General features: G+C 42.5%; 1 protein-coding gene and 2 non-coding genes across 7 annotated transcripts in view; all 3 read right to left on the bottom strand.

The window, feature by feature from the left end:
• Positions 1-1,621: 1,621 nt before the first annotated feature.
• The window catches only part of rpl27a (ribosomal protein L27a), a 327,304-nt gene continuing 315,351 nt past the window's right edge, over positions 1,622-13,574 (bottom strand). For 4 of the 5 annotated variants that reach the window (XM_068046340.1, XM_068046339.1, XM_068046341.1 and 1 more), the window contains exons 2-5: positions 8,470-8,534; positions 8,311-8,386; positions 5,745-5,919; positions 1,622-1,792 (exon numbers count right to left, since the gene is read on the bottom strand). In XM_068046340.1, the coding sequence (XP_067902441.1) occupies positions 1,664-1,792; positions 5,745-5,919; positions 8,311-8,386; positions 8,470-8,534 (445 nt within the window). In that variant the 3' untranslated portion in view covers positions 1,622-1,663. Of the gene's footprint in view, positions 1,793-5,744; positions 5,920-8,310; positions 8,387-8,469; positions 8,535-10,759; positions 10,782-13,574 lie in introns of those variants that run through there. The other variant, XM_068046338.1, reaches the window with a different exon arrangement.
• On the bottom strand, positions 4,443-4,574 carry LOC137377375 (small nucleolar RNA SNORA3/SNORA45 family). The gene has a single exon (XR_010976409.1). It is a non-coding gene; the product is annotated as a small nucleolar RNA SNORA3/SNORA45 family (small nucleolar RNA).
• LOC137377377 (small nucleolar RNA SNORA3/SNORA45 family) lies at positions 7,866-7,996 on the bottom strand. The gene has a single exon (XR_010976410.1). It is a non-coding gene; the product is annotated as a small nucleolar RNA SNORA3/SNORA45 family (small nucleolar RNA).

Genomic DNA, 13,574 nt, shown 5'->3' with positions numbered 1-13,574 from the left:
TATTTTGCTTTTATTTTAGTGTTTAATTCACTGCCACTTCTTCCAGAAATGCATACCTTCGAGACTTTCTGCTCTTCTCACCGATGGGATTTTACCTTTTCACCTTCATTGCTTTCCATTTCCCTCCTGGTGTTTGATAAGGCGTCAACCAAAACTCATTTTCAGAGCCACATCTTCTTCTGCATTGATTGCCCCCAGCTCTGATTTATTCCACGTGGATTCCAACTGAAATTCCATGGGATCAGATGAAAAGGTCACTGACCTGAAACATTAACTCTGCTTCTCTCCACAGATACTGCCGGACTTGAGTATTTCCAGCACTTTGTTTTTACTACAAATTGATTTGTCCTGTCTGTAAGATTAAAGTCCCCCACAATTATTCGATTGACTTTGTTACAGGTTTTTGGCATCCTTCCACCAATGAAAGATGGACATGCAGCAAGCAATCTACTTTGGTGGAGCGATTTTTCTTGGTGCACCTTTGCTTATGGTTGCAAAGGCCAATCCTCGAGGGACAGGTTCTGGCACAAGCTTCACACAAAGCTGCAACTGATGCTGTGAGTTGTTCTAAGCATTGGCACTTGTTGCCAAGCTACTGTTCATCATGGTTGTGCACAATAGTCCACAGAATGAGTAGCCATTTCCCTCTTTTGCTAGCTAGTGACTCCCAGGTGTGATTGTCAACATTTAGTACCTTCATGCTACATTTGCAAGCATCCCCTCATGTCCATTGTCGAGCAGACCCACCCCTGCTCCATTATCTCATTGCCACTAAGTGAGCTGGCCACCCAATTTCCTTTCCTGCTCCCTATCCTAGCTAGTATTCCCTCTCAAGTACTGTGTACCTTTTCCAAACTGCAGTCAATAGATCTCACTTTTGGAAACTATGATGCTAAAAGTGGTTTCACGACTAGGATACAAGGAGGTAGAAGCTGTGCTACAGCTGTACAAAGCCTAGTTACAATACAGCTGGAGTAGTGTTCAGTTCTGACTACTGCAACTTGGGAAGGATATATTGGCCTTGGAAGTACTGCAGCATAGATTTATCAGAATGATACTTGGACTCCAAGGGTTAAATTATGAAATTACACAACTAGGGTTGTATCACCTGGAATTTAGAGGTTGAGGGACAATCTGATCAAAGTTTAAGATATTGAGGGAAGCTGAGAGGGTAGAAAGAAGCAGTAATAACTGTACTTGGGTCAGGCTGCAAGATTTTCTCCTCGTACATAGATAATCAGGCGTCATCTCAACATTGTTCCAATCTCATCCATACTATAGTCATTTACACCATTGACCTAAGCCATTCTTCTTTCCAGTCACACAACTTGGGATAATCCAGTCCTAAGTAATGGAACAGCCCTGTTAGTCCCAGCTATCTGCTATCCCTCAGACTGTTAAAACCAAACTAAAACACCTCAACCAGTATTAACTCTAGCGTTTTGGATGGCCTCAAGTTTACAAAGGGTAAAACAGGCCAGGAGTGCCTTGGAATAGTCAAGTCTGGAGGTAAAAGCATTGAGATTTTCAGAAGCAGTTGTGACGAACCTGAGGACTAGGCTCGCTCCATTTCAATATCTTTTGAATGCACTTTTTTATTAAAAAAAGAAACTGCATGCAATTAAAAGTGACAGTATTTTATTCTTATACCCAATTATAAAATTTATGCCATCAATACACAGGCTCCACCAACTTCCTTGATTTTCTCTTCCGCTTTCCTGCTGAAGAACTTTGCCTTGACAATGACTGGCTGTTTGGGCAACCTTCCTTTGCCCAGGACTTTATAGTAACCCTAAGGAGAAAAACAAGCACAAGGATTCAAAGACAAAATCAATAATGTTTTTTCAAATATTTGACTTTTCAAAGAATCCAGTTTGTGCCTTCTGTGGAGATTTTCAAACAAACCAGTGATCAGATCATGTATTTTAAAAAACAATACATCAAGGGCAGCACAGTGGCACAGTGGTTAGCACCGCAGCCTCACAGCTCCAGTGACTGGGTTCGGTTCTGGGTACTGCCTGTGTGGAGTTTGCTGGTTCTCCCTGTGACCGTGTGGGTTTCCTCCCACATGCCAAAGACTTGCAGGTTGATGGGTAAATTGGCCATTGTAAAAAAAATTGCCCCTAGCGTAGGTAGGTGGTAGGAGAATTGAGGGGATGCGAGAGGGAAAATGGGATTAATGTAGGATTAGTATAAATGGGTGGCTGATGGTCAGCGTGGACTCGGTGGGCTGAAGAGCCTGTTTCGGTGCTGTATCTCTCTATGACTATTCATTACATAATGTGGAAATTAACTGCTCTCAAAATAAAAGTCCATTGAACATAGTTGTGTTGTATACAAATGAGATTCTAGCATCGAAAATTATGAAAGCGTTTTCTCAGGTTTCTGATGGATCAGTGAAGAAGCCCGAGCTTGAAGAAACTAAATGCTTCAAAACAGCAGAGATCACTTCATGGCTGAGAAGCTGGATAAAATGTGTTTAGGAATGTTACGATATCCTGTTTAAGAATTCAAGATGATGGGGAATTAGAAAATTAATTTCAAATTAAAACTAGGTCTTCCACAGCTTTGCTCATCAATAATCTGGAGCAGAGCTGACATTAACCTGGCCCATCAAAAGCCACGGCACAGGAACTAGTGAGGTTAATTAGACGCTAACATTTGGTGGGACATTCCATTGGTTGATAGCTGTTTAACCTCTCTTCAAGGGGGTGCTATTGAAGGCACTCATCTTTATTAGAATTATCAAAAAAAAGCGATCAGAGATCCAGAATAAGTATGAAATTGCTTCAGTTTTTAACTGAGCAGTAAAGAGCCACAAAAGATGCAAGAACAGGGCCTAAGCACAAGACAGTGATGACTTGGACAAAGTAACTATTCCAAATAAAGAACATGACCTCCCCAAACAGCAAACTGAAAAGGAATGGATGATGAGCATCTCCAGATTTGGATGTTATTTACCACAGTGCACCAATAGACTGTGAAGTATAATTATTGGTACCATCCCAGTGGCTGTTTTAAGAAAAACAGGCTGCGATGTTCAGATTTTTAAAAGGTGATCAGATTTAATTTAGTCTTCAATTCTATGCAAAATAATGAAATCCATTATCTGGACTCCAACCTTCATTTCCAGCACATCTGTCAAGCTCATGACAAACATGGGGGGTCACCAGAAGCTCAACTAGGACAGCTACATCAACACTGGCTATACCAATGGGATAGAGTCCAGGTATCTTGATAACCAGTTCACTCCTTGACCAATATTCCTTCCGAGTTGTGCAGCCATACAGCAGTGCAGAATGTACTGCGCCAGCAAAAAAAAAAAGGCCACACACAAAACAAAATTAATGAAAACATTGCCCCAATCCCTTAAAACTTCGACCATCTACAAGGATCAAGTAGAGCGTTTTAAGACACCATTTGCAAGAAGCTGAAAACCATCTAAGTCTATGTGTACTATCTGCAAACTGCACCTGAAAGCACCATGTAGCAATAAGACCTTGGAAACACATCTTCTCCAAGGCATACGCTAACTTGGTCATATACCACCATTGCTTCATCATTACTGGGTCAAAATGCTCTAATTTCCTAACTGGCATCAACACCACAAGGACCACAGCAGTCTAAGATGGTTCATCACCAACTTCATGAGTCAACTAGAAACAGGCTACAGATGTTGCTTTGCGAATGAAGCCGCCACCAAGAGAACAGAATGAAATAAAAAGCAGGGCGTCACCATTTCAACTCTCAACGATTTGGATTCATACTCTATGCAAATTGACCTTCTACCAAACAGATGGTGAACTAAAATAGTAGGCAGCTCAGATTTGCAAACAGCAATGATAAATTCAATCTGCCCAATTACACTTTAATGCAGAGAAGTGCAAAGCATGGCACATACTCGACGAACTGTCAAAATAACCAAGGATAAAGTTGAAACAGACCTAGGATTCTTAAACATGGCACTACACATCAAGGCCACAGAACAGCAATCAAAGCCATCAGAATACTGAACTACATAGCCAAAATAGAATACAAGAAGTAAATCTGTGCAGTCTGAGTCAGACTCATCTGACCAACAAGTCAAGATTGATCTCAATGTTAAAAAGCATGAGTTACATGGAAAAACTTGGCCATGAATGGAGGCACGTGAAGAAATCTTAAAAGTTCTGTGCCGACGTCTGTAAAATCACCTAATTGAGCACATTGAATGAAGGAACTCAAGCTCAGAACAGTAAAGAGCAATTTAGGACTAATAAGTTTGACAAAAATTTATTAATACATAAAGGCAGCCTAGATATAGTGATGAGACAAAAACTCAAGCCATTTTAAAACAATGTGATGCTTGCTGCAATGGCATGGGTGGGGTGTTGTGGTTGGGGAAGTGTTCATGCACCACCACACTAATGTCATATAATTTAAGACCACTTTGCAAAATAAAGCAATGTTACTAATTTTGTGACTGACTGGGCTACAAAGGAGCTTCAGCCAGTGAATAAGATCAGTAGTTACTCTTCGAAAACTATAGCACATCAAGACAATAGTAAATGTAAGGATGTGACTCTAGTCTCGATTCCAGAATTGAGTATCAAACACTACTTTAACAAATTTATATAACTAGCTATAATGCCCCTTTTACCATCCGTTAGAAAAACACCTTTGCGGCAGCATTGCTCATGTGGAGACCCACAATTCCATGCATCACACTTCCTTGCTTCTCTTTGCAGTTTGTACCTTTGATTGGATATTTAAATGAAGGAGGGAGAAACCCAGTCACTGCAGACCTATCAGTTTACTATTATTGGAATCTGAGGCAGTGGCTGAGCATCAGCCGATCAAAGACTTAGCCAACCTTACTCAGTAAAGATTTGTCTTGATAATTGAGAGATTGCCAAAAATGAAGCACATGGAATTGAAGCTAACCATGTGACGAGTCAATAATTAACAGGCAGGAGAAAGTAGGGATTAAGGGTATATTGTCTGATTGGCAGGATGTGACAAGTGACATTCAAGGATCTTTATGGGGTCTCTGCTTTTCACAATATGTAAATGACTTGAATGAAGGAATAATGAGGTGTCAAATGCAAACTTGGATATACAAGTTAAGCACCACAGTAAATCATGTAGCTGGGAGCAGGAAGTTGCAAAGGAGACTGAATGACAGGCAAAACCAGAATAAGTTAAATGTGGGGAAGTGGGGTTGTGCATTTTGGGTCTGAGAAAGATAAAAGTCACAGTATTTTCTTGAAGGAGAGTGTAGGAACTGTGGAAGAGCAACAGGATTTGGGTATCCATTCATGTAAATCACAAGGCGAGTGCACAGGTACTAAAAGCATTCAAAAGGCTGAGGAATGTTATATGTTATTTTATGGGGCGAGGGGGAAGGGTTGAAATTCAAGTGAGGAAGTGACGTCTCAGTTGTACAGCCCTAGTCAGACCCCATCCCAAGTATTGTGCTGGGCACCAAACCACAGTAAATGTATATTGGCTGAGGCCCAATGCACATTTAACAAAATCTTAAATGGGCCTGAAGTGTGAAATGATAAAAGGTTTATACTACTTTTGGTTTCTCCAGATCAACTGGGAGTAATCAGATTACCATGACTTACCAACTCCTGTTCAGTTGCACTCTACCTACTACCTGCATGAGATATCAAGTCATTTCTCACTCTAATCCAGCACATCCTATCTGTAGGCTATCCCCAGAAAAACAATAGTCAAAACTCCTGTGCCGTAACACTTACAGCATGCACAACATCAATAACAGGTGCTGGCCCTTCAGGTTTCTTCGCATAGTTTAATCTGGTCTGCTCACTGACCAGCGTCCACAGCTTGTCCAGATTTATGGTCGGACAGAAGAACTGATTCTTCTTTAGATGAAAATGCCTCATGCCAACTTTTCCAAAGTAACCTGGGTGACTGAAAAAATTTAGAAACTCATTTATTGAACATGAAATAAACTATAAACATGGACTTTGTGTGCAATGCTGTCATTAGTTATTTCAATGTGCATGCAACAGGGATTTATTCCTTCATTCCCATATTTATGGGAGCAGCCTATTACTTTCCTTCCTTAGTTCTCCTTTAACATAGCATCCATAGATCATTTAATGAATGCCTTCCATTTTATTACGTATTCCCTACACAACCAAACAAGGTCACAAGAGTATGACCAATGTCATGCAGACCACCTGCAAAGAATGAGGCATATTAATTTTGTCATATGACCAATTTTAAACTGTTACTGGAGTGAAGGAATGTCTTGTTAAAGAGATCACCAGACATTTGGGCTGAAAGGACATTTGCATACTAAAAGACGCTGCTTTTGGTGACAAAGGAATATTCCCTGATCCAATTAACCCAAATGGATTTTGATTACCTGACAGTGAAGGTGTAAGGAAGCGCATTCCAGGGCCTGCTAAAACCATACAATTCACAAACGTGGACGTGAGTGGTTAAGCCAGTTAGTCACATGACTGACCTGCCGGCCAACTTGGTTTTTTGAAATTGTGCCACACAGAAAGGAACAGAAGGCAGTTTTGCAACTGAAGCTGGAACAAGCAGGCCTCTTGCCAGGCTGTCTCTCTCGTGCTTTCTCCAGGCCACTGGAGCCACGAAAGACACGTACACCGAGAGAAAGAACTCCTGACATCTAAACAAGTTGATGCGTGAACTGGGCCCCAACGAATAGAAGGACCTACCAGCAACCAAAGACTGCACGTTGAACTCAAAGGACAGTAAATAACTAACAGATACTGCATCAAACTTTTCCCCTTTATTTTTTCCACTTTTTCTGACTATCTGCATGTGTGTTTATCGCGTACACATGCTAGCGTGGTCGCGTCGCATAGTTGTAGTCGTTAACCGGATTAGAGTTTAAGATTAATAAACTTCTACCTTTCTTGGTTAAATGCAAGGAAACCGGTCTGATTTCTCTGCCTTACAATTGGAGCAGAGAACAAGGATTCACTGAGGGGGAGCTAAAAAGACAGTGTTTCTAAAATTAAACCTTGTAACGGTTAAACCAGGCAAAGGCTGAGAAGGAACCCCCAGACCCCTTTCTCACCTGGTCATGACACCAAGATTAGCCCAAGTTCACACACAGCCACAAAATATATTCTCCCTCTGATGTAGGGTATGGCGTATTTTAAATGTAGTAATCCCACTTGACAATTTGCATAGTCCATCAAGGAACTCCACTCTTCCAATTTGAAATATTTGGAATTCAGCAACTCACAATTTGGGAGAACTTTGCCTTACAGAAGATACCTTGATTTAAATAGGGAGTTCAACACATTAACACACTAGCATCTACAGCAAAGTAGCAAGACTTATTTTAAAGAACAGAGCAAGAAAAGTAACTTGAACCATTAGGTGACACGGTGCACTCAATGGATGACTTGAGTATGGTTTACAGTATCCAATCCCCTACTAATCATGCAAATAAAATCAAACTGGACAAATGAGTTATAAAAATAGAATAATTTGGATTCCAACTTAATCACGTTTACATAGCATTCTAAAACTGGTCAGCAGAGAAATGGGAGTGTCTAAATGCAGAAGAGAACATAAGGAAAGTCAGATGAGTTGCTGGGGCTGCTAACTACATTGAGTTAGCAAGGTCAAGCTGTTTTCGTTGAAGAGAATTCCATGAAAATTGAGAAAAGGCTCAAGCACACAAGGCATTTGTCTAGTTTCAGCTGATCATAGTCAGTAGGGACAAATTAAGGCAGCCATTTACACAGGCCCACAAGGCATACATATATCACTTGGTTTTAAGTAAATAATTCAAAATCGTTTTCCAATGTAGTTATACAGAGCCTGATGCCAAAGTCAAGCTGTAAAAGTTGTAATACCACTTTATACAATGTTACTATTCTGGTGGCTGACTGTGCTACAAGAAGCTCCAGCCAGTAAATAAAGTTAGTATTCATTCTTCGAGAACTATAGCACACCAGAACAACTGGGAATGTCAGGATGTGACTCTAGCCTCGTTATTGTCAATTTTAAATGAGAAGAGTGAAGAGGATAGCAGTTACATATAACCTTATATACCAGAATTTTATTTCTTCACTTGATGAAAAAATGTACTAGCATTATTTTCCCTAACTTCAACAGAACAGTTGAATAAGATGCTCAGATCCTTCCAGAATTGTTAAAATTTCACTTATGGTAATTTGCACTAAGCTCCTACCCTCAGCTTCAGAGGCCCTTTCATTGACAAGACACCACACCACAACAGACAGCACATTTGGTGCAAAATCACAATTAGTCTAATATGGATTAATATAAATTTAGTACAATACATACTATTTATCAAAGTTGATTCTGTGATGATGCATACCACCAGCATTGCCACGACCACCAGGATGCTTCCTGTGTTTGCCTAAACAAGGAAAAAAAATAAATATTACCTAGTATTTTAAGTACATACATTAAAAAAAACTTGAGCCCGCAGGTACTACTCACCAATACGGCCATGACCGTGGCTAACGTGTCCCCTCAACTTCCTGGTTTTTCTGAATCTGGACGGCTAAAATAATTAAAAGCAAGTTATTTTGCCATTCCCCAACATTTTGCATTGGAAAACTGACCATTTATTTAGTCAGGCACCCACTCCTGAAGTATGTTTATAGGCAAATCATGCCCACTTTAATGGGCAGCACAGTGACGCAGTGGTTAGCACCGCAGCCTCACAGCTCCAGCGACCCGGGTTCAATTCTGGGTACTGCCTGCGTGGAGTTTGCAAGTTCTCCCTGTGTCTGTGTTTTTCCTCCGGGTGTTCCGGTTTCCTCCCACATGCCAAAAGACTTGCAGGTAAATTGGCCATTATAAAATTGCCCCTAGTATCAGTAGGTGGTAGGGGAATATAGGGACAGGTGAGGATGTGGTAGGAATATGGGATTAGTGTAGGATTAGTATGAATGGGTGGTTAATGGTCAGCACAGGCTGAAGGGCCTGTTTCAGTGCTGTATCTCTAAATCTAAACATCAGCACTTCACTTTAATGTCTTCTTCCTCTAGAAGAATTTTGAGCCCTGGTTCTATAGAAATAGAACCAGAGAGGGTACAAAGCGACCCAAAAGAACAACCCTTTTTAAGCTGGTTATCCAAAAACACTGTTTACTAGTCTAAAATATGACTTAAAGCAGAGCAAAAGACCAGCAGCTGCTGTAATACTAAAATGCAAACCAGATCAACTGTAGGTACACAAGCAACCAATAACCAACAGCTCGGCCAGTAGTACTTAGTGCATGTCCGAGACCAATTTCTGGTAGATCTTGCTTTACTTGTGGTTCTTCAGACTTGCTCCATCGTATACTTCTGAGCCCCATTCACAATCAGAGTCACTGATAGAATGACCATTCAGCATTCTTCCATTACTCATCCAAGTTTATGCATAAACACAGTGTGCTTGTGTTGTGAACAGTATTCAAGTCTTTTAACTCACTAAAATAAAACCCTCACTAAATTAGTTAACATTTTAAAAAGATATACAGATAGTACAAGCATGCTAAATATAGACATGCATTTCCAACAAGTTTCATCTCTATTCAGTCTAGTATCCCCAATTTTTACAGCCTACACTCATTTTCTAGAAAAGTAACTCGCTATGACAACCACGATCAGAGCATCCCTGAGGATGACAGACAAATGAAATCTTAAACTGGTGGAGGTAGTTTCAATCAATCTGAACAGAACAAACTTTAAAAGGCTGAGAAAGGCCAGGGAATGGGACTTGCTCCTGCAGAGTTGAGTCGTTATGTACCGAATAGCCTCCTCTATGCTGCAGACACTCTGATTTTATGAACTCTTAAACTAGGGACTAAGCCATAAATGTTCCCAGCACAAATAACAGTTCTGATGAAAGGTCACAGACCTGAAACTTTAACTGCTTCTCTCTGCACGGATGCTGAGTATTGCCAGCACTTTCTGTTTTAATTTCAAATGTCCAACATCTGCAGTATTTTGCTTTTATTTTAGAGTTCCAGTACACCCCAGCCACCGATGGGAAAGAACTAATTAGCTTTTGTAATCAAGTCACTAACAATTGAGGTCTAGTTATTGGCATACAACACTCGAATCAAACATTTATTATTTCTATAGGTGACTCGAGCTATTATAATTATTTAAAACGCAACATTTCGACCTGCTCAGAGCTTGAATAATCGCTGAGGAGATTGGAAATGCCATAACCTCCGCACATTGTATGAACCATCAGATTAGTATTTCACTACAAGCGCCGAATTTAATAGTGCACTCCAGCACGGGGCTTCTCAAAACGAAAAGCAACTGCACATAATGTTTACTGTCCGTTTATAGGGTGACGGTGAATGAATGGGACTCGCAGGCCGACGAGAAAAAAAGCGGCGGATGCCAACCGTATTGGGCAACGCGAAACCCGGCCCGGGATAGCGACGAGGGGGAAATCAGCCGCGGCAGGAGGCTCAGCACGTGGATAATCCCCTAGTTAAAGCGGGCCACACTGGCTGCTTCAATCTTACCCTCGAGCAGAGAAGACTGCGCGAACACTGCACCCGGCTCGCACTGTACCCAAACTCCGCTAACTAGGCCGCACATGCATAGCGGGCCAGGAAGAAACTTTCATCCAAACAAATGCACAATCGCTGCCCATGTTGTCGATAGAAAGCACCGTGATGATTAGCAAATAGGAATTTGTTTTTAGATGAATTCTAGCGACCGATGCCATTGGATTCCAATCGCTTCGGAGGCAGACAGATCACCTCAGGATTACCTACCATCTTGGCTGATGACGTAAAGAGGGTGGTGAGAGGAAGTCTCGCGGCTTTATTCGAGATTTGGGTAAAAGCCTGAGAACGCCTGCGCAGTAACGGTGTCACTCATTCCCATCTCTCCGGCCAGACCACGCCTCCCGGGGGGGAAGCAACTGGAAAAAGAATAATAATATAAAAGCAAAATACTGCAGATGCTGGAAATCTGAAATAAAAACAAGAAATGCTGGAAATATTCAGCAGGACTGGCAGCATCTGTGGGGACGGAAGCAGAGTTAAGGTTTCAGGTCAGTGACCCTTCATCAGATCTGACGATTCTCAAATAAAAGCAAAATACTGCGGATGCTGGAAATCTGAAACAAAAACAAGAAATGCTGGATTCACTCAGCAGGTCTGGCAGCATCTGTGGAAAGAGAAGCAGAGTTAACGTTTCGGGTCAGTGACCCTTCCGAAGGGTCACTGACCCGAAACGTTAACTCTGCTTCTCTTTCCACAGATGCTGCCAGACCTGCTGAGTGAATCCAGCATTTCTTGTTTTTGTTGCTGACGATTCTCAACTTGTTCTTCAGAACTCAGTTATATCCGAAGAAGGGTCACTGACCCGAAACGTTAACTCTGCTTCTCTTTCCACAGATGCTGCCAGACCTGCTGAGTGAATCCAGCATTTCTTGTTTTTGTTGCTGACGATTCTCAACTTGTTCTTCAGAACTCAGTTATATCCGAAGAAGGGTCACTGACCCGAAATGTTAACTCTGCTTCTCTTTCCACAGATGCTGCCAGACCTGCTGAGTGAATCCAGCATTTCTTGTTTTTGTTGCTGACGATTCTCAACTTGTTCTTCAGAACTCAGTTATATCTGAAGAAGGGTCACTGACCTGAAAGACTAACTCTGCTTCTCCTTCTACAGATGCTGCCAGACCTGCTGAGTATTTCCAGCATTTTTTTGTTTTTGTTTAAGTTGAGAATCAGTCTACAACAGCTCAGTCAGCATCTGGAGAGATCAATGAGAGGTACAGCACTCAGGAGAACTCGTGGGCATGTGGCAATTTTAAAAAAGAGATTACTATAATAAACATTTCCACACCAGAAGAATCATTTGCTGTGTCTTCTACCCAAGCAGGTGTAGTTAAATGTAATAAGAGCTAAATGTAAGATGTTCATATCCGAAATAAACCTACAAAATCGTCATTACAGCCATCACTTAAATGATCCTTAACTCTTTACCTCCAACATCCCATCACTTTCAAATATGAATCACTCTTTGCAATGAAGACCTGTGAATATTTGTCCTAATTTTGCATCAATTAAACACGTTTACTTGTTTATTTCGCCTGCCTGTTTTGAAGTAGTGTCTCAGAGTTAACTTTTTTCTCCAAGCCATGTAATGGATGGAAAATGAGAAAAGAGGCAAAAAGAAACAATATCTTAGGAGAGGACTATATTGGTGATGTTTTGGGAAAGAAAAAATCCTTCCAAAAGGTCTACCAGCCTTAAATATCACATTGTAGTTGGAAATGAGAGCAGTAAGTGCTGGAAATATTTATTTTATTATTTAGAGATACAGCACTGAAACAGGGTCTTCAGCCCACCGAGCCTGTGCCAACCAACAACCACCCATTTATACTAACCCTACAGTAATCCCATATTCCCTACCACCTACCTACACTAGGGGCAATTTACAACAGCCAATTCACCTATCACCAGCAAGTCTTTGGCTGTGGGAGGAAACCGGAGCACCCAGCGAAAACCCACACGGTCACAGAGAGAACTTGCAAACTCCGCATAGGCAGTACCCAGAATTGAACCCGGGTCCCTGGAGCTGTGAGGCTGTGGTGCTAACCACTGCGCCACTATACTCAGCAGGTCTGGCAGCATCTGTGTAGAGAGAAACAGAGGCCAGAATTTTACGCCACGCCAGCAAGCCGGCGGGTGGGGGATGGCGTAAAATGGAGCAGGAGGCTCCAGGAGGCCTTCCCCACCCACCCCTGCCTCCGCCCCACTTTCCGTGGGCCGCGGGGAGGGCGAGAAACGGGCTGCCCGCCCCAGCCAATTGAAGCCCTTAAGTGGCCACTTAACAGCCACTTAAGGGCCTTCGCCCGCCTCCACGGGTATTTTACCCGTGGCAAGCGGGCATCCGGTAGACGTGAAAGCCTGCCCAGTGATACCTGGCGGCCTTCCAGTGTACCGGGAGGCGGGGGAGGAAGTCCTGACAATCGGGTACAAGGTGCCCGATTGAGGGCCGCCCCTGCTTCCCCAACCACCCCCAGGACCCGAGGTGCCCACCCCCCCCCCCAAATGACCACCCTTGCTTTGCGGGCCGCGACCCATCTGCCCGGTGAGGCAAACCAAACCTACCTCGATCCCAGTTCCATGTCCTCAGCTGGGCTGCAGTCCCAGCTGTGGCCACTGCTCCCAGTGGCGCTGCTGAAGCTAAGAGCAGCCGGCCCAATTGGCCGGAAGCTCAATTGGCGGGACATCCTCCCTCAAGTGGGTGGAAGTCCCGCCTCTGAACAGTTAAAACCCGGGGACCTGTAAAATGCGGGTCGGATCCCCAGGCTTGGCGGATGCGGGTTCGCCCCCGACGTTTACGTCGGTGACCAGCCCATCCGCCTGCCATAAAATCCAGCCCAGAGTTAGCGTTTCAGGTCTGTGACCCTTCATCATTGTAGTTAAAATTGGGTTCACACATAGAGTCCCCATTTTATTGAGTGACTACCCTCAGAAGTACCAGCACAACATTACAGAGGTAGGGAAATTAGAGGGCTTATTATTTTTATTACAACATTAAAGGAGTGATTTGATTCCAAAATCCAGAGGAAGA

The sequence above is a fragment of the Heterodontus francisci genome, chromosome 14 (assembly GCF_036365525.1).
Source record: "Heterodontus francisci isolate sHetFra1 chromosome 14, sHetFra1.hap1, whole genome shotgun sequence".
NCBI lineage: Eukaryota > Metazoa > Chordata > Chondrichthyes > Heterodontiformes > Heterodontidae > Heterodontus > Heterodontus francisci.
This window is presented reverse-complemented; position numbering and strand designations above follow the sequence as displayed.